Raw genomic sequence first — 26,252 nt, forward strand, 5'->3', positions numbered from 1 at the left:
TTTAGTTAAATACGCACAATTTTATTGATTGAAGAGATTAGGACAAAAACATGAAACCAAATACAGGACAAAGCACCAGAGGCCATAGATTCCCACCATGCATGTCACCAATCTTTCCTCCTACAGGGGACTTAAAAAATAAGGGAGAGGGAAGAAAAATAGGTCCTTCTTGACTCAGCCCCATCTTCAGAATGTAAAAAACCCTCTCTCCTTTTTATCTTCCATTACCAAAATAGAATCAAGAGCAAATCCATGGCCTCCTTGTCTCCCAACAATGAACGGATAAGCCGCCCTCCTGGGAACGTGAGGCTGGGACCCTGCTAAGTAGGAATAAAGCATCCAAGGTCTGAACATACATGCCACATACTATAATGAAGCACAGATTCAAGTAACATTTACATACTAGAGTCCACGTGTCACCTACCCAAAAACATGACCATTTCACAAAACGTATACAGGCAGTAAAATCCAAACAACTGAGGTACTGGAAACACAAATATTGATGCCAAAAGAGTTCTGTATCATACAGCAATAGAAAAGCCATAAAAAAAAAATTTTTTTTGCCACTCAAAATCAAATAAAGCTATCTAGAAAAGCCAAATAAAAGGTTATTTCAGGGACAGAAATACTCAGAGAAAAAAATATATATAAATGTTAACTACAGCATGTAACATGTTACCCAAGTTAACCCGTAATTGAAGTACTGGCTTAATACATCACAATGTGACATTTTCCTTAATAAATAGAAGAGTTCTTGAAAATACAAAGGTGCGTATGGGGATAGAGAGCTTGTTTTATTTATATCATCCTAGCTTTCAGCTTATTTTCCTTCCCGCTTGTCTCGACTGAGGTTTTTTGTCCTAACCAGAGGGCCTTCCAAGCCAAAAAAGATCATACTCCGTAAAGAAAACTCAATAGCTGCCCTGTATTTTATACGTGTGGGACAACCTGCTTCATTTCACTAGTTGCCGATAAAACAAAGACAAAATGTTGAGTTGAGATCAGAGTGTTACAAAAGCTTCAGACTCCGAGAGCATCCAGGATGTCACACTAACACTATCAATCATCTCAGCAAAGAGGCATGCCTGTAACGCAGCCCTCGTCATTCACCAAAAAAAAAAAAAAAAAAAAAGGAGTTGAATTTCTCTTTTCCTTTCGTCTTCCTTTCTTTTAAACTATGATAGCCGTAAGGCATCTGGAAGTTTGACTTCTAATAGCTTCCTGCCATAAACCAATTGACACGAAACAGAATAGTGGGTTAAAGGAGAGATTTTTTTTTTTCCCCCTTCAGGGAGCAAAGTATTAACATGTCATTTCCTGATCAGGATGTTCAATAGTTTATTTAGAAGAAATGAGTTGAAGAACGCAATTAAGAGACACAAAATGGATTTTTATTTTCTTTTAGTTTTAGCACCCAGGTTTCATGTCAGTCTGTGTGCACCGAATTTTTTTTAAATGAACCCCGTGAATTATCAGATAGGTGGTTGGCTTGTTTAAAAAGGAAAAGAAAAAACAAAAAACAACCCTTGGCCAATGGTACCTTCCCTGAATCATGACAAGAAGTTAAATGCTAACAGTGCGATGCCAAGATGTATGTTTGAGGCAGAGAGTTTTGATTCTATCAGGATCTGCAACTATTTTGGAACAAAATGGAAAGTGGGGTAGGCGGAAGCAGCCTAACTGACAGGGGTAGTCTCCGGGGGGCTCCGTTAGGCAAGAGAAGCTCCAGGGGGCTCCCGCCCATCCGACAGGGCCCCGGAGCCCGCCCCCATCCCGCATCTCTGGTCCCCATGCTACATGTTCAGTCAGCTCCTTGACGGTTTTCCTTCTTTGAACCAAGAAGCCTGTGAGTGTCAGTGTCTTTCTTGCTACCAAACCAGGCGATACGTGTTCCCTGGAAGAAGTCCTCTCCACTGCCCTCTCTTGCTCCTGGTACCTGCTAAGTCACTGTGGGGCGTGAGCTCAGTTAAAGAAAGGGTCCAAGTTCTCTTCCATGTTGACATCCGGCACCAGCTGATCAGACACTTCCTTAGCACCATATCCTGAATTCGAGACGCTAAAATCTGTAGAAAACCAAGGATGGTCCAGAATTTCCTGCGAGGTCAGCCGCTCTGAGGGCTCCCGCCGCAGGATGCTTCGGATGAGGCACTTGGCCTTGGGCGACAGAGTCTCTGGAATGTTGAACTGGCCACGCCGGATCTTGCTGAAGAGGGAACTGGGCTCAATGTCATGGAAAGGGTACCGCCCGACCAACATGGTGTACAGCATCACTCCCAGGCTCCACACATCAGCTGCTTTGCCCGAGTAGCTGCCACTGGTGTTCAAGATCTCCGGGCTGACGTAAGCCGGGCAGCCGTGCTTGTCGGAGAGGGAGTCGTCATCTCCCCGCAGAATGTAGGCATCTTCCAGGCTTTCCAGCTTGACCCGAGTCCTGCAAGAAAGGAAGGAAAACATGAGCTCGTAAGGGTGCTCTGAGACCCACGGATCCCATCATTACATCTAATGTTTCCCATGACTCTTCATTCATTCATTGGCCCGGCCAAACATTACCTACTGAGCACCTTCTAGGTGCCAGACCCTATTCCGGGGCTGGGGACCCAGGAGGCAAAGACTTTGCATGAAACTTATGATCTACTGGGGGAGTGTAACCTTCAGCAAGTAAGCAAGCCACAAACAGCACTATTATCACCCCATCTCAGTGACGAGGAAGCAAAAGATTAAGTCATCCTCTCAAAGTCACACCTGGGTCCTGATGGGGAGACACCAGATTTGAACTCAGATCCAGCCAGCTGGGAAGCTCACAGAAGCTCTGTCCACAACTTCTGGCAAACTTGTGGCGAACACGATACAACACAGGAGCAGGACTTGTCACTCAACGGCATTTTGGCTTCGCAACAGCCCTTTACTTAGACGTAAAGGATTTTATTACCCCATTTTACAGAAAAGAACATGGAAGCTCAGAGAGTGTGAGTAACTTGCCCAGAGCCTTCTAGTTGGGAAATAGAGAAAACTTGACCTCACATATTCCTAAGTCAACCTTGATGCTCCTTGCACTATACCAAGCTGCCTCTCTTAGGACACAGGCAGAGCCAGGGAACATTCAATCACGAGTGCATCCCATTACCTAGTCCTTCCAAAGCCAACATCCTCATCTTGTTTCCAAGATTTCCTGTTGAAGTTGCCTCCTATCCTGCCCATCACACTCCAAGGGTCTGGTCCTTGTCCTGGTACATATGTGACTCAGGTTACCTAGACAGTCCACTTGCGCCAGCACATATGTGATTCTGTCTCACATGGGTACGTGGGTGTGTGTGTGAATCTTTCCCCCACCAGTTAAGGACCACTGAGCTCGCTGATGGATGCAGGACTCTCCTGGGTACGATGGGGAAGAACAGAGGTGGAGAAATCCTGCATTAAACTCTGAGTCCCTGGAACCTACCACTCACCTTTATGCAGAAGGGCTTGATATCATCACCAAGTACAAAATAAGTATGTGTTCAGTGCCCCCAAGCTCCTAGCCTCGCATCCCTTCCTTAGCCCAGGGGCCTCCCAAGAATTCCTGTGTCCCAGCCCTGCTGTTCTCTGAGTGGAAAGTTAGGCATTATTAACCTTTCAGGGCTTAAAACTGACACCCTCCTCTTACTCTCCTGGCCAGAACACCTCCACTGCCAAGTCCCCATAGTTCTCAGGCCCTGTAAACTCAGTTAATCCCATTCCATCACACTGATGATGGCCTGCCACGAAGGGGACATGGGACGGGGAAGAGGGGCTAGAGTTAGGGGTTGGGACCACATGGATAGTGCCAACGAGGTCCTACAAGGTCAGTATCATTCCTATCAGTTGGTTCCTTCATCTCAAAAGGGCCCATCAAAGCATCTACCCTGGGCTTCCCTGGTGGCGCAGCGGTTGGGAATCCGCCTGCCAATGCAGGGCACACGGGTTCGAGCCCCGGTCCGGGAGGATCCCACATGCCGCGGAGCGGCTAGGCCCGTGAGCCACAACTACTGAGCCTGCGCGTCTGGAGCCTGTGCTCCGCAACAAGAGAGGCCGCGGTGGTGAGAGGCCCGCGCACCGCGATGAAGAGTGGCCCCCGCTTGCCGCAACTAGAGAAAGCCCTCGCGCAGAAACGAAGACCCAACACAGACATAAATAAATAAAATTAAATTAAATTAAAAAAAAAAAAAAAAAAAGCATCTACCCTGCTGCCCTGAGGAGTCAGGAGGCTCAAATGAGCAGAGAATAGGAAACTGCTCGGAGAAACCACAATAAGGCTTTATTCCTAAATCAGAGCCCGCGACTCAGGTCCATCCACGGCTACTTCTCTTTCTTTCTCCAACTGCAGGTCTTAGCCTTTCCAGGCAGTCACCACTGCTCCCCTAAGAGCCACTGAAGGGAGGCGAGGCTCAAGTTATTCCAAGGAGAACTGCTGGGCGCTCTCTAGAGCAAAAGGTCTGATGAAACCCTGGGCTGATTCTAAGATCCTATATTTGGATTACAAGAGTTTCCAAGACCAAAGGGTGACTACTTCCTCGTCCTAATTTCCATCAATGAGCAAGAAATAGTTGTGGCCACTGGAAAAGGTGCTGGGCTAGGAGGTAGGAGAGCAGATTCCAGGCCAGACCACATCTCTCATCTGCTGTGTGGCTGTGGGTGAGTCACTAAACCTCTCTGTTCTCAGCCTTAAAGCAGAGTACTGAACAAGGCAGTTTTATTTTTTTAATTTTTTTTTATTGTGGTACAATATACATAAGATACAATTTACCATTTTAACCATTTTTAAGTGTACAGTTCAGTAGCATTAAGTACATGCACACAGTTGTGCATCCATCTGGACAAGACAGTCTTAAAGTCTCTGCCAGTTTTAACATTCTGGGCTTCTGTCATATATAGCAACACATCTTCTTTATATGCTCACCCATATTCTATTATAATCTGTAGTGCACATGCTCTTCTCCTCCCCCTTTAGTAATGATCTGTAAAAATAGGAAGGGCCTAGATGTGCTAATCTGGAATTGAGCGGATTAAAAACAAATCTCTTCTTCCTTTTCCTTTTTCTAATCTAAGGTGGCAGGTGGGGCTGACTCACACCAGCCTCACCAGATGTTCAGAAATTGGAGGTGAGTCGGTGAAACCCACGGGGCAGAGGGGAAGGGCCGCAAACCACAGGCCCCAGTGGGTTCTCTCTACAGCTTCCCCCGCCCCCCCTCACCAGCAGCAGCTCCTGCCCAGCTTCGGGACCGGCCAGGCTCCTCACCTCCAGGTTCACCGTGTTGGCAGCAGAGCAGCTATGGGAAGAATTACTGCAGTGCAAATAACAATAATAAGCCCTCGCATCTGTGTGACGAGGGGCTATCGCCCGGTGGAATGAGACTTGGGACCAGGGGATTCGGTTTGGAGCCGGGTGTCTCTGCCGAAACCCTCCGCCGCTGTCTCAGCTCGTCCAAGCGGCGGCGACCATCTTCACCCACACGGCCCCCTCCCTTGCAGACGCTGCACCGGTCCTCACGTACGCCGACCAAGCCCAGTCCTTCCTGGGGCCTCTGCACACGGTGCTCCCCTCCCCACCCCACCCAGGCCCCTGCCCGGAATGTTCTTCTTCCAGATACATGCACCGCTCAGCGTTTTCAGGTCTCTGGTCAAATAAATGCACTTGATTAAAGAGACCTTGCCTGACCCTTCTATGCAAAGTAGCGCCCCATCCCAGAATCCCGCATCCGCCTCATCACCGCCGGGAATACTATGCATTTACACGTCCACGGTTCTGCACTGATACTCTGTATTACGACGCCAGTGGTCGCTTCAGGGTCATCACCTCATTCCCCACCTCCAGGGGCTCCTGGGCAGGTGGCTAAGGTCACTTTGAACGTGGAGAAAACCACCTGTGTTCCCTACGGTATCTCCAGCCCCTAGACTAGTGGCCGGCACACAGTGGACACTCAATCCCTCGATCCAAGAGTAAAAGGGACGGTCACGCTGCTGACCCCCGGGAGCGTCCGGGAGCCCACCTTGAAAGGAACAACGGCCCCTGCTCTGGGTAAAGGAGTTGCACCTTCCCAGGACTAAGCGGAGGCCAGGTGAAGGCTCTAGGGGCGGGCTTTGTAAATTACAGCGCCTGAGGTGCTTGTCAGGGTGAGGGCAGGAGGGACGTGTGGCGTCCAGGACCTTTCGGGGGATGGGCTTCCCCACCTCAAGCTCTTCGTGCTAAGCCGATTCCGAAGCCCTTTTTTCATTCTTATCTCCTTCTGGGTCACACCCCTAGATTCCGACTTTCTCCTTCACCCCGTTAACCCCGCCCCCTCCCTCCCGTGGGCAGCAGGGACCCCACTTTCATCCTCACCGCTCTTCCGGAACCCTCCTCCAGATCATGGACAAGGGCATTCGAAAGCGGTTAAGGTCTCCCTCTTGTCAATTAACCCCCTGCCCGAGTTCACCTCTCTCCTCCCCCGACTCAACACGAGGACTCAGGAGCTATGCAAATACCTAAGGAATCTGAGGGCGGTAAACAAATAAATTAATCAAAAAGCACTCCATGCGCCGCTGACTTCCGCTGCCCCTAAGCTGATCCGGCGGCCACTGCCTCCTCCTCCCTACAGAGGCCGAGCCTCCGGCGGGAGCATCCGGATCTGTGGTCACACGGCGTTCGGTGCGGCCGGTAGCGACACCGCCACACAGAAGCCAGGCCAGTTCCAAGTCTTGAGGTCAGAGGCCCGGGTTCAAATTCTGCCTCTGACAATTAGTAAGTGCCAAATATCAAACACCGTCTCTGCATTTAAGCATGAGTAGGTATCTACATATATTTTCTTTTTAAGATGTATAAAATCAACTTCCAAGGCAAGAATTATTATTCCTTTACGGGGGCACCGAGTCTAATACTCAGAGAGGATAGGTCAGCTCATTTGTGGGGAAGACTAGTTAGCGGCTGAGCGCTCGCCTTTCTCCGGGCGGGGAGCGGAGGCCAGACCCGCGCCACCGCAGCTCCTGGCGGAGGAACGCAACCCGGGCTGGCCGGGCTGCGAAGCCGCCCCATCACGAGGCGCAGCACGCATGCGCCCCAGGGTCGGGGGAGCCGGCTTCTTCTGCGCAGGCGTGCAGGCATCCCCCGGGGGTGGGCTGAGAGAAGCCTAGAAGAGGACGGGGAGGAAATGCGGCGCTCCAGGCATTCTTCTGACCTTGCCTCTCTGGGAACATCCTGAACTTGTTTACATCACTCCCAGGCAAGGGTCGAGGCAAGGAGTCTGGATTGCGTCTTTAAACAAGGACCTTCCGGGGTGCCCATAGGTCGCGGGCCCGAGCCGGGCTGGAGTTCCAGCTCCGGTCCCCACGGACGTGCCACACAACTGCAGGGCCCTTCAGAAGGTCTCTGGGGCTCAGCTTACCCCCGGGGATGGGGGGGCCTCGCCCTCTCCTCTCAGGAGTGTTGCAGGCAGTGCCCCGCGGAGCGCCTGCACCCGCCAGAGTGGGAGGAAATGAATGCAGCCTTCCAGCTTCTGAGGGCTCCTGATGAGTCTGGGGATTAGGAATTTCCAGGCAGAGAAATCGATTTTCATAAAAATCAACGGGAGCATCGGATGGCCCTAGTCATTCAAATAAACTACTCACGGGAGGCACAGACAGGACAAGTCACACCCATCGCCTCGGTTTTCGTGAAGATTAAATGAAACAATGCAAGTACAGCATCTATCAAGGAGCGTAGCATAGTAAATCGGCAAAAAGAGGTGGAAACTCTAACTAACCTTCTTATTACGATAAGGAACCCACCTTCAGCCCCAAAGCCTACAGGGGAAGACAGATGAACAAGCCTCAGGCAGATTGAAATGGATGTGAATTCTGTGCCCCGGTACCTTCCTGGGCCCTTTGCGCTCATTTTTTTTTTTTCTTCCCCTTGCCTAGAATGTTCTTCCCCCAAATATGTGCCCAGCTCACTCCTGCTCACATTATTCAGTACTAAGGTAATCAGGATGGGCTTCATGGAGGTGGTGAGACCAGAGACAGTACATGAAGAATAGAGACTCCTGAAAGTGACAAGGGAGGATGGTGGAGATTTGTGTGGCCAAAGAGCTGTAAATGACAGTGGTTATCTCCTGCCGCTTCTTGGAGGAGAGAGCCCTGAGCCCTGAGCCCCAGGCAGTGCTGATTTGGCCTGCAAGCTGCATCCCTGTGTGCATTCCACAACCTGTCCCTGGCACAGGCGGGGAACAGCCTGCTTTGCTTTCAACCTCTGAATGAACAAGGCTTACACGGGGGCAGCCTGTGTCCCAGGTGCAGGCCCAGCCCGGTGCCAGGCCTCCTGTCCTCGGATCCTGAGCCAGGTGAGGAAGCCAGAACCAGCAGGATGCAGGTCCACTCCCCACCCACACAGAGCATCCGCACCCGCCTTGAAAGCCCCGGCCTGATGTCCTACCCACTCTAAGCAGAGGCTTGAGTGGCTCCCTGTGGGTCATGAAATCGACCTCAGCCTCAGTTTCCCTTCTGTAAAATGAGAACCAATGGTACATGGCCTGAAAAGAGCTCTTCTAGCTTCAGATTTCCCGATTTTACCTTTCCTTTAACTCTTAAGCTATAGGAACTGCAACCCTTCCTATATAACATCCTGATGTTGATATAATAATTGTAGTAACAACAACAGGAAACCGCGAATTAAACATCTATAAAATGCTGGGGTTTTTTTCAGTCTACATATCTTATTTCTCATAACAAAACTGAAAGGCAAATATATGTGCCACTTCCTAAAAAATAAGGAAACTGAGGCACAGAGAATGAAATGTTTTAGGTCATACATAGAGTAACTGAAAAAACTGAGCTCTAATCCACGTCAGGAGGATTCTAATGCCAGTGTCCTCTCCAAAAGACATGCTGGCACCAACATCACAGATTTACTTGGTGTCCAAGACAGAGAAACTTCTCAAGGGAGACCCTGGGTTTATGGAGACAAATATGGCTCCAGGTTTATTCAGCACCAGAGCACCTACAAAACCATCACATACATGATCTAAGTGCTATAGTTTATGAGGTGGATGGTGGTAGCTGGACCTGCCCGTTTACTAGATGTAGAAACTGAGGTACACAAAGCAGATGTGACTTGTCCAAGGCCACCTGGGAAGTGAGTGACAGAGCCTGGATTTCCATGTTCAATGCTCCATCCAAAAGAGAAAAAAGGTATACACAAGCAAATCATCCTTTGCTTTTAAACCTCAAACCCCACCCAGGGCTCTCAGCAGGAAGAGATCAGGACGGGGTGGGCCAGGGCGGGGCCAGGCTGGGAGTTCAGCCAGACCAAGTGGGCTTGGCCTGGGCAGGAAGTCCGGAAGTCACTGAAGGCCGTTGCGTGGGGTGGGTCCAAGCAGGCAAAGGGTCGAGGGAGAAAGGTCAGCCGCAGTCAGCCACAGCCGCGACTGCAAAGCCACCCTTGGCTGCCGGTCCAGTTGTCAAGCAAGGGTCCCAGCTGGGGCTACTGCTGGGGGGCTCAAGGAAGGCCTCTGAGCACCATGGGCTGCATTATGCTAGCCTGGCAGCCATCACTGGGACTCCCCAGGTCGCTAGACTGCCCAATAAATCATTACTCCTTTGAGCCTCTGTGCCTTGTGTGTATAGATTTTTCCAGCAGTCACCTCTGAGAGCCACCGATGCGCCAGCTCCCGTAGATTCAGTGAACAGGCCTAGCACTTAGATCAAGCTGCTCACAAATTAGCAGGAGAGCAGCAGGTAAGCCAGTAAGGGAACCACTCGGGGGTGGGGCGGGGGGAGAAGTCTAAGGGGAAGGGGACCTAGGGAGGGCTGGTAAGTTCTAGAAGGCAGTATATCCTCTGACTTCCCTACAACACCACCCCACAATCTGGGACGTGGTGGTTCCTGCACCGCTTTGATTCAGAGAAATCTGCAGCTTGGAAAGATGAAGTCAGTTGCTGGGAAACAGCACAGTTGGGAGGAGAAACCCAAGCGGACTCAAGCACCCAGGTGTTTCCACGGCACCGGCCGCCCAGCCAGGATGTAAAAGCCTGTGTAGCTGGCGTGCAGACGTACGTTCGTGTCTAACTCATGAGGGCCGTGGTGGGATTGGGGAAGCCATACCCCGCCCCCCCTCCCCATGCAGCCTGCCTGCCGTCGTCATAGGAACAGACAGGAAATCCAAGGGAGGCGACGCAGCTCGAACTCATCGATACTCCATCCACCTCTCACTCCCCTGCATTGAGACCTGGGTCCCCGAGGGTCCCCCGGCCCCAGATCAGTCGATTCAGCCTCTCAGGAAAGCTTCCCAGGCAATCATCCCTGCTCCATGCTGGACAGCGCGGCCCCAAGGGGCCACCAGCCCAGATTCTTCCAGGAAGAGGCAGGCACATCCTGAGGTGCTGTTTCGCTTGATGTGGGACCCAGAACATTCCTATCCATGCCCCACTGGTGGGGTGAGGGCAGGGCTCAGGCCAGTCCCTCCAAGCCCGCCACCCCCAGCGGCGCTGTCAGCAGCTGGTCCACACACTGGGCCGGACGGGGACGCTTCCCTTGGCAGCGTCCTAAACTGGGGCTTCCCCAGGTGGCCTGAGCAGAGACGGAACAAGTTCAGGGAGTCAGAAAACCGGGTTCTGCTCTTGGTCGTGTCACTAACGCGTGATAGGACTTTGGGGAAGGACCTTGCCTTCCTGATTTCTTTATCTGCAAAGATAAAAGGGTTGGATTTAAATCCCCCCCCCCCCATCCCACTGCCTGAGTCCTGGTTCAGCCTCAGCATCCTGAAGTGGATGTCCATCCACAGCCCATCCTTCACACACACTTCTGGAATCACAACGTGACCCCGTCCCAGCCCTGTCTAGAAAACAACTTCAATGGCTCCTCCTGAATTTCAGATCAAGTTCAAGGTCCCAGGCATGAAGCCAAGGCCCTAGACCTCTTCAGCCTCATCTCTGCCCCCACCCCGCCCCAGAGTACCCTTCCCCAGCAGTCCCTCCCCGCCTACTGCTGGCACTTTGGGGACCCCTCCCCTTCCCTCCTACATCACTCCGAACAACCCTGTGAAGGAGCCCATCTCCTCCCTGACGTAATCCTTCTCTACACCCCACTCCATTGTTGGAATATCCTCTTCCTGCTCCCAGATAGCTCTCTAAAGCACACCCTTCCTCTCTAACATGGTGTTAAAAATAACCATTGCACTGTGTCTTCCATTAGGTGAGGATTCTGGTATTGAGTCTTGTATCCCCAATACCTAGCACGGCAAGTAGTGCATAACAGGTGCTTAATAAACGTTTGCAAGACAGTGTGATTCTCATGTCTGTGAGATGCCCCCAGCTCTCACCTGCTGTCTAGAGCTCAGGGCATCTTGGCGTGACTGCTTAAGAACTGCAATGTCTAGAATCCAAAGAAATTTCAAATAGACTGGATTCTGTCCATGGTTTAGAGAAATTCCCAAGAGGGCTGGATAAAGGACGTTTAAAATTTATTTCCATCCACTGTCTTCTTCCATCAGTATATTTAGGGGATTTTTCTTATCATATTTATGCCTCCAGGGTATATGGGGCTATTCATACCCCCATTGAGTCAAATGTCGTACATTCACTCAGCACTTGTAATGCTAAGTCCTGTGCTAGGCATGAGGGTCCAAATGATAAATGGACCCCAGCTTACAGTTCTGCAGAGGAAACCAAACCCACTCCGTAAAGTGGAACAACAGGACATATTAGGACTGCCCGTGGGGTTAGTTAACTGGTGGCCAAGTCTATGTCTGAAGACTGCTCAGAGAAAACCGAGTCCTGAGCTTCACTTAGACACCAGCCGGCCAGGTCCTCGTGGTGTTCACTTGTTGCCTAATTGCACACGAAAATTCCTTCTACGAGTTGAGCGCAAGGGTAGTATTTTATGTGGCATTTATTTCTGCAGCTAACGTGGCATTTGAGGACCTAACCTTGGGAGCCAGGTCTCCTGGGTACAACCCCCAGGTCTGTGCTGACTGGCTGTACGACCCTGAGCCTCAATTTCCTCATCTGTAAAATGGTGATAACCATAGCAGGAACTCACTTATTGGGTTTAAATGGCTTGACTTAAATATAGTAATTAATTCAGATGAAATTCATTTAAGTGTTGTAGTTAGAACAGGGCCTGGTACATGATGGACCCTAGATATTATTTCACTAAAATGTAAGTCCCGTGAGAGCGGGGCTTCTGTCTCATTCGGCATTGCAGTATCTCCAGCACCTAGAATAGTGCCAGGCACATACCACGTGCTCCATAAATATCTGTTGAACAGATAAATGAATCTCTAGGTTGCTGGGGTATGAGGGTCACAGCCATAGAGGATGACGGACAGCAGTCACGACAGGTATCTTTTTAAGTCCCTGCAGTGTACCAGGCTCTGTGCTGGATACTCTAAATTTATTATCTCCAACCCATGTCAGAGAAGGCAGGCCAAGGTCAAACGGTCAAGTGGAGGAATCAAAAATCTCACCGCTGTGCCCTCTGCTGCATTTGCCTGAGGGGTCCCAGTCAAGCCCATGAGCTAATTTATTAAGCCCCAGTAGTAAAGAGCCCAGCCAGAAATCGTGCTGGGATTTCCTACTATTTAGTCTATTTCTAAGCACAGAACCTTGAGGAAGCCCTCCCCTCTAATTGTGACCTGAAGCCCTTCATAAATAAAATGACACCCACCACAGACATGGATAATGGTATCTTAGATAAATGTCACTTTTGCATAAATCATTAAATCAAAATGGGAATGATTTGTTACTTGATGTGGAACTCTGTAAATAGTTTTCTTGAAAAAAGGTGTCTACGTGGGAGATTCCTAAGTTTTAGTCATTCTGGGCTCCCATCTGGGCAATGACCGACATGACCATTAGATCAATACATTCCCTGCCCCTCTCACTCTGTCATTAGAATCCCATCTGAGCGGCTCCTACTCAGTAAAAGGCATTTTCATTCATTCAGTGCCCACCATGTTCCGGAACAGTGCGCACGAGACAGTCTCTGACCCCAAGGAGCTCCCAGGCCGGCAGGAGACGAGGACAGTCTGGAGATGCACACAGACAATAACAACAGAGCGGGAGACACGCTATGACACAGGTAGGTGTGGGCGCTACCGGAGGGTGTCACTGACGCATCCTGAGAAAAAGGATCTGGGGAGAGGAGCTGTCCCTAAGGATGGGCCTGATGCACATCAAAGTGGTCAACATGAAGAAGAGAATTCCAGGAGCTCTGTCTCCTTCAAAGCAAAAAGGCAAGGTGTTTCCCTAAAATCCAGTGAGCCTACAACTTAACATAAATCACTATTAATGAAAGAAAGCAGAGTCTGGTCTCCAGGGCTCCAATGCCTGCCCTCTGTACTTTGTTAGATACTGAGCCCCAAGAGAGGTGAGAAAAACCTGAAAGGTCTAAAGGGAGGACTAATATAGATACTAACACCTGGGAAAGAGAGCACTGACCTCGGTTGGTGTGGGAGGGAAGAGGCCTTCACCCCACAGGGAGGTGCAGGTCCTCTGGTGCCTGGGCAGAGAAGGCTTTTGTTCTACCGAAAACCCCAGGCTGCTGGGTTCCTACAAAGAGTCCCCTCTGGCAGAAGCAGGCACTGATCGGCTTCCACAAAGCAGAGGAAACGAGACCCGTGACGTCAAGAGATAACGATCTTCAAACCAAAGAAGAAACATGTACAGAAGCCGTCTTCTCCTTCACATGGGGTATTTCTGGGCAAAGAAACGTCAACACTGAACTGTGGCTGGGGGCAGGGAGCTGGGGTGAGGGGTGGCAAGGGGGAGGAGAAATCCAGCTGGCAAACGGGGATTGCTGTAGGCACAATCCCTGCCCCTGCCACTTTCTTCAGGTGGCCCCGCTGCAGCCCCAGGAGGCACCAGCTTAAAGGGCTCTTTATGTCTTGAGTCAGCAGTCTGGCCCCGTGTCACCCAGAGGGCCAGACACCAAGTGCAGAAGAGGCTAAGGACCGCAGCGGGATCTCGTGCTTATGGCCAAGCATGAGGTTCGCTGCCGTTAATTCACGTAATTTCAGGAGCAAAGTCCTCTCGTTATGATGAGGCAACGGGGCAGAAGAGGTTAAGTAACTTGTCAAAGTTAAGGTTATGAATAAGTGCAAGAGGAGAGATTGGAATCCAGACAGCAACTCACTTTGCACAGGCATAACTGGCCTTGTCCCTTAGAGGCCGGGATTGAACCATGGGGCCTCAAGGAGCAGGCTGACCGAGCAGACCCCATCTAATCCCGGAGCAGGGCGAGAGGGGCTGGAGGACCCAGGCACACCCTCTGGGAATCTGAGCACAGCTCTTTCTCAGGTTCAGGGCCCCAACCAACAGAGGGCCCCTCCTACTCACACAGACCATCTCGGATTTTACGACAGGAACTGGGGATGCAAAGGGTGTGTCCAGGGCGAGTTCAATCAGGATAGGGGTTTAACTTCCTCAAAACACAAACAAAATGACTGAGGCTCTGCCCTGCAGAAACATCTCGGCTTGGAGGAGAGGCAGCAGCGCAGGGGCAGAAGCACAGTGGCCGGTCCAGGCCTGTTGGGGCAGGATCCCTCCTTCCCTGCCTGTGCTTCTGTCCGCCTTGCCTTCGGTACATCTCGTCAACCTTCTGGCCCTTCTGAGCGTCCGGTTCCACACCACCTGTACCTGACCTGTCAGGCGCCCTCATAATACGGATCCAGTGATTATAATTAAACAAAAGAAACAGGAGGATGTGGCTTCAATCTGAACCCTTCCATCACAAGGGCTCCATCTTCACGGAAATGGTTACTGCGTGCTCCATTCTCTGGGAACTGCTCCCCCATAACGGTACCATTTTATCAATGACTCTAGGAGCAGCTGTTGATTAGTAAGTGCCTGCCCTGCCCTGTGAGTCACAGAATCATCTCATTGAACTCTCACAACCACCCTACAGAGATGCAATTATTATTTCTGCTTTGAGGAAAGAAAGTGCAGCTCAGAAGCATGAAATGACTTAATCAGGTAGCTAATAAGTGGTAGAGCCAGAATTTGAATCTAGCTCAAATAAAACAGAATAAATAAAATAAAAATAAACAAATAAAACAGGAGCAGAAGAATCTGAGGTGCTACTGATTCAACACAGAGGCAGAAGGCACCCTAGCATCAGGGTTAATAGAACATTGGGTGTCATTTGTATGATGATGTCTGCAAAGCCACTTGTGGGAAACTGGACTTGCGGTGATGACAGTGCCATTAAGAATGTTCCCATGGATGGCCACGGACTCAAGATTTACAGATGGTCCAGAATGGCAAATCTGTGCATAAGAAGTCAGCCCAGAGGCAGGTCTCTTTCTGAACCACATGGGGCACAGCCAATTTCACTATGTAATGCTTTCACCTTCTATCACTTTCAAGATCATCAAGGAACAAGAAGCACATCCTTGAGAGAGAGAAGACTGATGCAAAAGAGTGCAAAAATGGGCTTCCCTGGTGGCGCAGTGGTTAAGAATCCGCCTGCCAATGCAGGGGACATGGGTTCGAGCCCTGGTCCAGGAAGATCCCACATGCCGCGGAGCAACTAAGCCTGTGCCCCACAACTACTGAGCCTGAGCTCTAGAGCCCACGAGCTACAACTACTGAGCCCACGTGCCACACTACTGAAGCCTGTGTGCCTAGAGCCTGTGCTCTGCAACAAGAGAAGCCACCGCAATGAGAAGCCCGTGCACCGCAACCAAGAGTAGCCCCCGCTCGCCGCAACTAGAGAAAGCCCACACGCAGCAACGAAGACCCAACGCAGCCAAAAATAAATAAATTAATTAATTAATTAATTAAAAAAAAAATAGAGTGCAAAAGAGGTGTCTGGTGATTTGAAGCTTAATAAAGCAGTGCTTCCTAAGGTCTCTTCTATGCCCCGCTCCCCCCATCATAGGACCAATGCATTAAGGATCAGAAAACAGACACAGACGCCGTCGTCTAACTTTTCAAAAGTCTTTCAAATTCAACCCATTGTTTCTAACTCTTCGATGCTGTCAAGAGAGGAAGAAGCTTGAGTCCTATTGAAATACCTATGGATTAGGTCCTATTGATTAGGACCAGAAGCGAAGGCTGCCAGCAGCATGGCCCCAAAGAGATCCCAGGGCCCCTGACTCCTGTTCTTCTCAGGAAATACAGGCGAGGTTGCCACACAGCCACCGTGCAGACCAACAAAGAGACTCTACCGTGAAACTCGGTGGCCCCTGGGAACTAGAATATGCTGAGTGACAAGACCCATCTCACAGTCCCAAGTCGAGAGGTTAAAAACCAAACAAGATGAACGAAGGCCACTAAGCATTATTCATCTTTTACAAAAAGTTGATGGTTGGGGGAAAATTAAAAAGGTCCTATCAGCTACTGATGAAAACGTTTAGAATGTCCTCGAAAAGGAAAGCAGCAACCTTCTCAGAGCTGCCCAGACAGAGATACATGTCGTGTTCGGCACAGCAAGTTCACTGGGACCTCAGCATGGTTCGGGGTAGAAAAAGAGCTCTGGAAGGAAATGATAGGATTTCTAGGCTAGCTCCATCATCGGACTGTGAGACCTTGAGCAAGGTCACCTAGCTCCTGTGCGGCCCAGTTGCCTCGCCTGTGGCGTGGGGAGCTCTCCTTCCCCCCAATGGTCCTTCGGGAGGCTGGGCTGCTCGGGCTCAGGTGCTCAGACATGCTGGAAACAGATGAAGACCAGCTTCCTGCCTGTCCCTTAGGTTGTCTTTTTCAGAAGGAAAATGCTCTTTGGAGTTAAAAAGGATTGAGTTTTGACACGCCTGCTCCAGTGGTGTCCTGGTTTCACATTCACATGAGATGCCTCTTTCTAGTTCTTTCTAGAAAGGGTCTGCTCTTCTGCATAAGTCAAACATAACTCCAGACCGAGCATCAGAGCCTCACAGTTCTCGTGTTGGAAGCGTCTTACGCGTGGGTATTTCTTCCCCAGCCCCTGAGACATCAAAGACTCTGGCTTTGCCACAGTGCACTGATCAGCAGTCTTACACATCTTCCCGCAAAGGACAAGCAGGCCTGGGGGAGAATCCCTGCACCAGCAAACGTGAGGTCGGACTCAGCCCTTATCTGCTTCCAGACAGCTGTGGGCTCTGGGGTGAGCGCCCTCACCTCTGGGGCTCTGCTTCCTGGTGGCAAAACAAAAGGGCTGAAGCGTGGAACCTCTAGCGTCTCCTTTTGCTCCCATATCCTGTGACCTGGGAACAACCAGCCTACTCTGACTCACTTCACAAATCTGTGTCTACCACGGCTGTGCTAAGCCTGGATGGGCCACCCACCTCATGTCCTTGCTGATGCCTGAAATTCCTCTCTAAAGAGACAGAATCAAAGATGGATGTTTAAAAATGCAGATCCCCATGAGAGACAGCATTGATTGTCCTGACTCCTGGTGGCGGCCAAATGAATTTCTTGAGAGCTGACTTAACAGAGATAATATGTCCTTATTTCTGCTCTTTCAGGTTGGTAACTTTGAGACTTCGCCATGCTACACTTCGGAGCCCTCATCTACCCAATGGACATGCTAATACTCACCTCTCCAATTTGCAGAGAGAATTAAGTGTGTTAAATGATAACCTTATGGTAGGAGCTTATAGAGGTCACCAAATATTACCTCTTATTTTTGTAGTTAGAGTTATTAGATCTTCAAGGATGGTGGAACACTGAAGGGCAAAGAGGATACCTCTCTGTCAGTATTCTGGGTCAGATGTATATTTATCTTTCCATATGAGAATATTCAAAGCAGCACATGCCTGAGTGTTGGAACTCGGGAAGACCTTAGAGCCAGTAGAACTGAGCCAGGACAATAAAAGGATGAGGAACTTGAGGCCAAGGGGAAGGGACCAATATAAGGTCATAGAGTGGAGTAAAGGCAAAAAAAGGATAAGAACCTGGGTCTCCAGGCTCCAAGGGCAGACACACCTGAGCTGAAAGAAAAGTAACCATCACCCCACACTCTAGACCTTCCAGTAGTGCCCCCGGCCTTCTTTAGTTTGTTAATAAAGGTAAATGCCATCCACTGTCAGAGACCAGGATATTGGCCACCACGGATTCCTATGATACTCCTTTATGGGTAAAAATATGGAACAATAATCAACTTCTGTGGGTCCAGGAAATCCAGGGGCCCTCTGCACTTTGTATACTCAGCTGGATTATAAAAGTTCATGAAATTATTCCATTTGGGTTAAGTAACCACAGGCCCTTTGACCTGTGCTAATCCCCAAATGCTTCCCAGACATTTACTGCCCGATTAGCTCAAACCACGAAGATGGAAAAACCAAAGCACACACCACGAGGTCTCTCTCATTTGGATGCCATGAGACTTCTATAAGCCATCGCCTAAATATACCACTGGCCACTGGTATCGATGGCCAACTAAATGGAAGATGGAAAGGTCTGATAGTAAATCTGTTCCAGACAGATAAAAGGTAGCTCCGAAATGTTCGCTGAGTGAATGAATGAATGATGTGCACTAGCCTTGTATTCAGATGGTCCTTAATAGCTTTGTGACAATGGAACCTTCACTTCACTAAACACTTTGCTCACGGGAGCTGAGGATGCCCAAGGCAATCACGAGAATTCCATGACATCATGTATGCAGAGCCCCTGGAACAATCCTTGGAATAGTCAGCAATGGGCATAAATCAGCTGCTTCCACTCCTCTAAAAAAGCACATTATTAAAAAGAAAAAAAAAGTAACTTGAAAGAGTTTTTACAATCAAAGTCAGCTGGAGGAGAAAGCAGGGCCCCAGTGGGATCTGCTAAACAGAATGTAATGAGTTAATGGAAGAACCATGAATGAAGCCCAGATGCCTAGCATCCCGTCTGGTCGTCTCCTAAAATAACCGAGACCTTCACATTGCCAGGCATGTGCACAGGCAGGTTCCTCACCTGGCACGTTGGTCCTTCCCACATTGCCTACAACATACTCATCTTTCAAGTCTTGGCTCCAAAATCACCTCTCCTATGAAAACTTTCTTGACTCTCCAATTCCTAGTTAGAACTGACATCCCAGCCCCCAGTTCCCATCTGACCCAGTACATACGTGTATGTAGGGTCTGTAACGTTTCCTTTATAGGTCACTGACTAGCTAATGCAACTTGATAGTCACGGTACTGAGACTTGTAATTCATACTGAGGAACAGACTTAGGAAATATCTATTGAACGAGTGATGCATGAATGACAAACAACTGATGCCAGGCATGGAGCTTTCCGAAGGCAAGCTTTTCAAAATCTTGCCTTATTCACACTGAAAATGCCACACGGGCTGGCAGCCACCTTCAGAGTTCGAGACACCAAGACAAAAATAACTACTGGGTCACAGAATAATCTGGCACTTGTGAGCATTTGATAACATCTCTTAGAGGAGCGGCAATTTGCTTTCCAAGGGCACTTCAAACACTGCGGTATCCACCTCCCTTTGTCCTTCCACGCTCCCTCCTCCTCACCTGGACGGCAGGCAGCAAAAAACCATGTCCACTCCAACCTCTCTGAGCAGCCTGTTATAGTACACGGGCCTGGACAGGAACGAGACTCACCTTTCTTCGTCCTTAAAGATAAACTTCCGCAGCTTGAGGTCCCGCAGCACCAGCCCCCCGTCGTGGCAGTGGGCCACCGCTGAGGCGATCTGGTAGAAAAGCCTGGCCGCCTCCTCCTCCTTCAGCTTCTTGCAGGTGCGAACGAAGGAATGCATGTCCCCATAGCTGCGCTCAAAGAACACATAAGCTTTCGTCTCCCCCAGGATAATTTCGGTGATTTGGTTGATGTTGCTGTGGGCAGACAGGCAAAAGCAGGGGGCCAGGGACTCCTGGTAGCAGCTGATATCAAACACCTAGGGCAGGATGAACAACAAGACCAAGAGTCAGAGTACAACCAAATTCTGTACAACCGAGTCACAGAATGTGGATGCCTCCCATAGACATGGGACAAACTTGGACCCAGACCGCACTGGCCTTGCCTCCTACCAGCTGTGTGGCATTGAATAACTCGCTTGACCTCTCTGAGCCTCCGAGTCCTCATGCGCAAAAGGGCAAGTGATTGACTCACCGTGTCCGGGAGGATTATATGAGAAAACGAAGGTCAGAATGCTTAGCAAGATGTAATACAACACACAAATTGTGTATCACAATTTGTGTATTGTATTACACAAATTGTATACACAATTACACAAAACAAATCACAAATAAGTTTTATGATTTTTTTCTCTCTGTCCTAATCCCCTCTGTTTATAGAAAGATTAAGGCAAAATTTGAGAGAAAGTGACCCATCCCAAGCTGCACAGATAACACCTTATTTACCTTCAAAAAAAAAGTACCAACACTATACAGCTACAGCAACGGTATACAACATATTCTGTGCTGCATAATTGGGTTGTATAGCAGTATACAACATAATAGCAATTAATAGATTAAATGCGTAGACTGAAGGTTACCTAATTCAATACCTTCATTTCACAGATGTGGAAATTGAGGCTCAGATAACAAGTCAAATCAAGCCCCCAGTGGCAGAGCTAGGAAAGGACACAGTCCTTCTTATTAAGAAAGCAGACACGCTCCTTTCTCTCTTCCCTCCACAGATATCCAGCTCAATGAATCAGTTATGCAATGATTTTCTATGAATCAGAATGAGCCTGTGAAATGCCACCTCACTGTGGGGTTATTTAGAAAGAAAATCCATCCTCAGTACCTTTTGGAGACAGATCTAAGAGGAATTAACACTACAGAGATTTTTCTGAGGTTACAAGAAAACGCCTTCATTCATTTCAAGAGCTCCACTAAATCAGGGATACAAATCTCTGGGTTTGGAATGTGGCTTTCCTACCCGCCTGGGAATGTAAGTACGATGAGTCTATCTGGCGCGGCAGAAGTGAGGGGCAGGCTCGCGGGTTCCTTGCTGGGAAGCCTGGGAGGCCAGGATTGCTCTAACAATACACCGAACGTTATCGGTTCACCATCACTTAGCTTCTTAAATTTCTTTTCCATTAGTTACAACATACTCTCCTTGATCATCATTTTGCAGTGTGTGTGGGAAACGCTGGCCTAGAAATCATCAAATTTGAGACTCTAATCCTGGCTTGGCCACCAATAACCTGCACGAGGTGGATAATGCACTCAGAATCGCTGGGCCTCCCTCCTCTTCAGAAACCGAAGACACTGATTTAGAACATGGTTGACCTTTTTTGGGTCCAGATCCCACCTGAGAATCTGATAAAAGCTCTGTCCCCTCTTAGCTGACAATGACCACTCAAAAGCATGTACAATACTGGATTTGTCTTAAGGGGATTCACAGGCTTTCCAAAACCCAGCCAGGGACACAGGCTGCTACTTAAGAATCCATGAGTTAAGTCTCTCTTAGCTGCAAAAAACAAAACCCAAAAATCTGTGAGTCAAACCGGCCTCCTAAGAACCCCGGGAGGGCTGGTGCGAACCCCGGCGAGGAAGCAAAGTAACATTGTGAATGAACCATAATAAGGCATCTCAGGAAAGTGGCACAGCTGCTGCCACTATAACCTAGAATTTAAGAATGAATATTTCAGTGTCTCCAGAGACCACAAATCACACCCTGATACTGTCAAATGATGACCTGCGAGCGGTGACCTCAGAGGTCCGTTCAATTAGGAATCTGAAATGCTTAAGTCAACTTTAACACCAAGACTGCAGGCAGCAGAAACCCAGGAAAGCCTCAAAAATTTCCCAGAGAGTAATAAAGGTTTTGCAGTGGCTAATGTAAACACTGCGTTATATAAGGAGGATGCAGGGATCTGAAGCGCCAGGCTATGTCGCCAGTACTCATGGAGTTATGATTATTTATAACATACTTCCTGCTTCGAGCTGCATTTTTAAAAAATAAAAGGTGATTTTTTTTTTTTTTGCTCAATACCTTTAGTCTATGATCCTGTCCTGCTGCTGAAAAACTGGATGGACATTAAAATTAAAAAAAAAAAAAAATCAAACAATTCATGGCAGCTTCAAAATGCAGCCATACCCTTTGTAGAACAGACTAAATTAAATTCCAAGATGGTGGACAGAGTATCAAAAATAAAGCAAGTACTTATGTTTTCCCAAATGGGTAGGAACCAAACTTTTATTAGTAGTTATAACAGGCATTTATGGGCTTGGATTGGTATTTAAACCATCACCTTCAAGTGCAAAATCAAACCATAAGCCTGGCTGCCAGCTTCTTTTAAATGTTTAATTTGTAGCCTTAGTTATATAATGTGACAGTTCAGATAAGGCAGAGATTAGGCCATCATTCATAGCCTTTGCAAAAAAAAAAAAAAAGTGCCCATTTTGTCAAGATAGTAATTATGTCAATCTGCACGGTAGCTACAAGCATGTCCATGAAAACAGTAAGCTAAGAACCCCCTAAAGTCCCCTTCCTTCGTCTGCCTAGCTTAAAAGTAGGCACAGGGAGACAATAAACAGGCATGATTATTTTGGTTAAATGACCCTCCAGTCTCTCTCTCCCAAATTACGTCCTACAGAATCCTATAGTGTTCTCTGTAAGTGCCATTTTACATTGGATCTGTTTTTGCAAAGACTTTTTTCTTGGGTCAACACAGAGCTGGGAGACACGAACTCTATATTCTAAGATGTCAAAAGGAACTGGAATTCAGCGTGTAGATTTCACTGAGCCTTGCAGTAAGCCAAGAGTCCACAGCGCATACGTGAGGGTAGTTCATAGAAGCAGCCTTATAAAACCACTTGGAGCTTCCCAGGATATATACAACTATGCTTGCATAAGAAGTCACCCACATCACCTCTGGTAAAAAGGCAGGCAAACAGAAGCTGCTGTGTCTTAAAGGGATGACCTCTGTCAAGCAGAACAATGATACCCCACTTAAATCCACTGGCAGCCGCACAGTAATTGGTGAGGGGCTGATTCAGTCTTTGCAAGAACTGAACCAGCCGATTAAGTACAGTTTCAGGCCAGAGAGCAAGTCTACGAATGACACTCTAAGGTCAGCCCAAAGTGAAATATGTCTTGAAAAATCTGAAGGGAGAAAGAAACAGCAGGGGCCAGAGTCACCTCTGCCTTTGAACAAAGAAATAGCGGGCAAGATGCTTCTGCAGAATTTGGCGGCAGAGTCCCTTGACTTAAACACGTCTCCAGCCTTTGAAAAATATTAAAATGCTCTACCGAAGTTTAGCAAAAGGAGTGAAAACACTCGCTGCTGGGTGATTGTGCATATTTCATATAAGAGTGGCAGCTCTGTGGATTTCATTCATTTCAAAGGATGACTACCCCATTGTACAACGTTGTAGGTCTTCTGAGAATTCAATCCAGCTCTGAATAGCCTACTGAATTTTGGTTAACTGGGAATAGCTGCTCTGAGTCTCAATAGCTTGGAGAAGGTGCAAAATACCAAATGCTCAGTACAAGCAGAGAGCAATGTTTAAAGAGTCTCTGATTTTCCCCTGAGGTCTGAACTGAACAATTGCAAAACAGACTGGAGACCCTTCACAAAACCCATGTTTCACAATGAAATACTCCAGTCCCCTATGAAAGAAAGCAAGTTCACAAAGCCTGTGGTTGATGGTAAAAGTGTGATGCATTATTTGTAGCACAGCTGTGCCGAGTGCCCATTTCAAAGACATCAGGGGTCCCCACTCCTTACCTCCCTCCCCCCCAAAAAACAACTGAGCAAATCTAAAATTAAGCGACAGTGAATTCTTGATCTATGTCCAATTCCTGGGTAGCCTGCTCTACCATCTTCATTTTTTGTTTGTTTGTTTGTTTGCAACTAGTCTCCTGCTCGTCCCCTTGTCTGGAGCCCTGTGGGCGCACACAAAGACACACAGGCACACTCAACACAGACACCAACCAGTTCAGGGTCAAAGACGAAAAGGAAAAGAAAGTGCCCATCTCTGCATTAGCACTGTGAATCCCCGAGGCTCCAAATGCTGGCCTCTCAACCATCCAGGCAACGGTGTGTGCTGGGGGGGTGGAGTAGCGGGGTCGAGGGGGGCTCCGGCTCGGAGAGCTGGAGACGAGAAGGAACGGAGACAAGAGGAAAAGACCCAAAGGATTCACAATTTCCTGCACCCAAGGGTGCGCTGGCGGCTTTGATTTCCACCCCCAGCCCTCCTTTCAAGGCTCCTGGCAGAAGCAAGCTCTTTGTGAACTCCTTCCCCGCGCTGGGCCCCTGGGCTCAGCCAGAGGGGACACCTTTGTGTGTCTCTTTGAAGGGGCACCTACGGAACAAAGGTTCAACACCTGCACGCTGCTGAGAACAATGGCTGCGAAAGGAACCAAGTCATCAGCGCCTTAAAATTAGCGGGGGATTCCCTCCTCGGTGTTGGAAGGGGAGGGGGCTGGACCCAGGGAGCAATCCCCAGGCAGCGGGACCCGGCGTCGCGCGGAGGAGCTCCACGAGCCTTTGGGAGCACGCGTGGCCGTGGCCCCCGCGCAGTCCCGCCGCCCTCCCCGCCGCGGGCTCTCCCCAAGACGCCCCCGCCGCAGCCCTCCGCATTGCCCGCAACGCTCTAAAAACTTCGCAACTAGTCGAACAGGAACAAATAAATACATAACCCCATTTAACGAGACCACGGATAATTATCCCGCGAATCTCCCTCCCCCCACCCCGGACTGCAGGGCTCGGCAACCTTTCGCGCCCTCCGGCCCCCTCCAAAAGGCCGGGGGGATCTTTTTAAAAGACAAAAAAAAAAAACCAAAAGCAAACCCCGGGCTCTTTACCTTGCACACCAGCTCCTCTCCACTGTGCAGATGCACGGCACGAAAAACGTGGTCTCCCTCCAGAGGTTCCAACAATAAGTATTTCCCGATGCAAGAAACGCAATGCGACAAGTTCGGAGTCTCAGGCGGGCTCGGGGAGCCGAGGTTCGGGCTGAAACTCTGGCTGGGTTCGGCGGACCTTATAGACGACAACTCTTCGAAATCCTGGGTTTTGTTCCGCGATCTCCCATATCTTGCTATTGTGATGGGGGTAGACCTGTGTATGTTCATGAGTGTGGGGATCGCACTCGACAAACAAAAAAACCCGCTGGAGAGACGAGTCGCTGGCGAGTGCGTCTGCAGGCGCCTCGGTGCCACGGATTTTAAAAGGGAACGAGAGGGGAGGGGACGGGAAGGGGGCTACGTGGAGAAAGAGTTAGAAGCCCCCAAATGGGCGCCGCCGGGCACCTTGTCTGCTCCGAGCCCGGCTCCCGGGGGTCCTCGGTCGGCAGCAACTCGGGTCCTTTTGTTACCCCAAAGCCGCCAGCGATTTGCAGAATCTTCGCACTTTTAGTTTCTCTCTCTCTTTCTCTTCTTCCAGCGTGGATCTAGACGAGTAACCAGATTGCTAAGGTGGGGAGCTGCAGCGCCGGGTCTCCCGAAGCGATCCCCACGCAGGCTTCCGAACCGCAGACGGGGCGGAGGAGCCCGGCTGTAGTTTGTGCAATCTTCGGGGAGCGCACGGCCGCTGCTTGGTCTCAGCGCGTTAGAAACCAAACAAAAAGAAAAAGGAAATAAGCACGGGTACCGGCTCGCGCCGCACCGCAGACAGAATCCGCGCTGCACCCCCTTTTTTGGTGGAAAGGGTGGGGGGCGTGGAAGGGGGGGTGCCGGAGAGGGTAGTTACCTACGTTTTAACTGTAGATGGCGTCTGAGGCTTTTCCAAGACCGCAAGAGCTCTCCAAAATTTAAACCAACAGACAAAAAAAATAGCAAGGGAGCATTTAACTTAGAGCGGTCAGCGCTGCCAACAAAAGATTGCAAAAGCTGGGCACAGAGTTGTGGTCCGGGCACAGGTACCGCGGCAAAGCCCAGGGCTTGGCCCGCCGGGCGGAGGTCAGCACCGGCTCATGCTGTCGCCGCTCCCTCGCGCTCCAGATCGTCCTCCGAATAAAGCGAGAAGTGCGGGCAGGGACAAGGGTAGATCAGTGGTCTCCGAGCACGAGCTTCCGGGGGTCCTCCTGGCCCTGGAAGGGGATGCACCCCCAGCCCAGTCAACCCGCGCTGTTCCTTTCTCGTTCGGTAACTGGATCTCGCCTTGGAATAATTTGCAACCACTCCGTCTCCCCCTACCCTCAACCCAAATTGCCTGGCGGGGTTTGTTTTGGAGAAAATTGACGGCTTTTCTTCTTCTTTTATTTTGTTCTTCCCCCAACCGGAGGCAAGAGGAATGTGTACTTAAAATTGAAGGGGACGGCCGACGGTGCCCGAGGCCAATCCCCGAGCTCAGCACGCCCGCATCTCTCGGCGAGGCGGTATTAATAGTTACTTACGTGGCCGGGGATCTCGGAGCGAGCGGGGCTGTGTGTGCGCGTGTGTGCGCGCGCGCGCCTCGCTCGCGCTCAGTCTCCCCA

General features: G+C 49.5%; 1 protein-coding gene across 2 annotated transcripts; it reads right to left on the bottom strand.

Annotated features, from left to right (window-relative positions):
* On the bottom strand, positions 1–26,252 carry TRIB2 (tribbles pseudokinase 2). 2 transcript variants are annotated; one of them, XM_059942191.1, is made up of 4 exons: positions 26,172–26,252; positions 24,640–25,865; positions 19,482–19,774; positions 1–2,431 (listed from the first exon to the last, which is right to left on the bottom strand). In XM_059942191.1, the coding sequence occupies exons 2-4, from the start codon at positions 24,907–24,909 to the stop codon at positions 1,963–1,965; spliced, it is 1,032 nt and encodes a 343-aa protein (XP_059798174.1). In that variant the 5' UTR covers positions 24,910–25,865; positions 26,172–26,252; the 3' UTR covers positions 1–1,962. The 2 variants fall into 2 exon arrangements, with proteins under 2 accessions (XP_059798174.1, XP_059798173.1); XM_059942190.1 differs by lacking the exon at positions 26,172–26,252 and having other exon boundaries at positions 24,640–26,165.

The sequence above is a fragment of the Balaenoptera ricei genome, chromosome 13 (genome assembly GCF_028023285.1).
Source record: "Balaenoptera ricei isolate mBalRic1 chromosome 13, mBalRic1.hap2, whole genome shotgun sequence".
Lineage (NCBI taxonomy): Eukaryota > Metazoa > Chordata > Mammalia > Artiodactyla > Balaenopteridae > Balaenoptera > Balaenoptera ricei.

What these genes read in the sequence shown, in the direction of transcription:
- TRIB2 (XM_059942191.1), bottom strand. Translation starts at nt 24,909, where the DNA reads ATGAACATACACAGGTCTACCCCCATCACAATAGCAAGATATGGGAGA. An exon ending in GAGAGGAGCTGGTGTGCAAG is followed by an intron (nt 19,775 to 24,639) that starts GTAAAGAGCCCG and finishes ATCCTGCCCTAG; the next exon opens with GTGTTTGATATCAGCTGCTA. An exon ending in ATCTTTAAGGACGAAGAAAG is followed by an intron (nt 2,432 to 19,481) that starts GTGAGTCTCGTT and finishes CCTTTCTTGCAG; the next exon opens with GACTCGGGTCAAGCTGGAAA.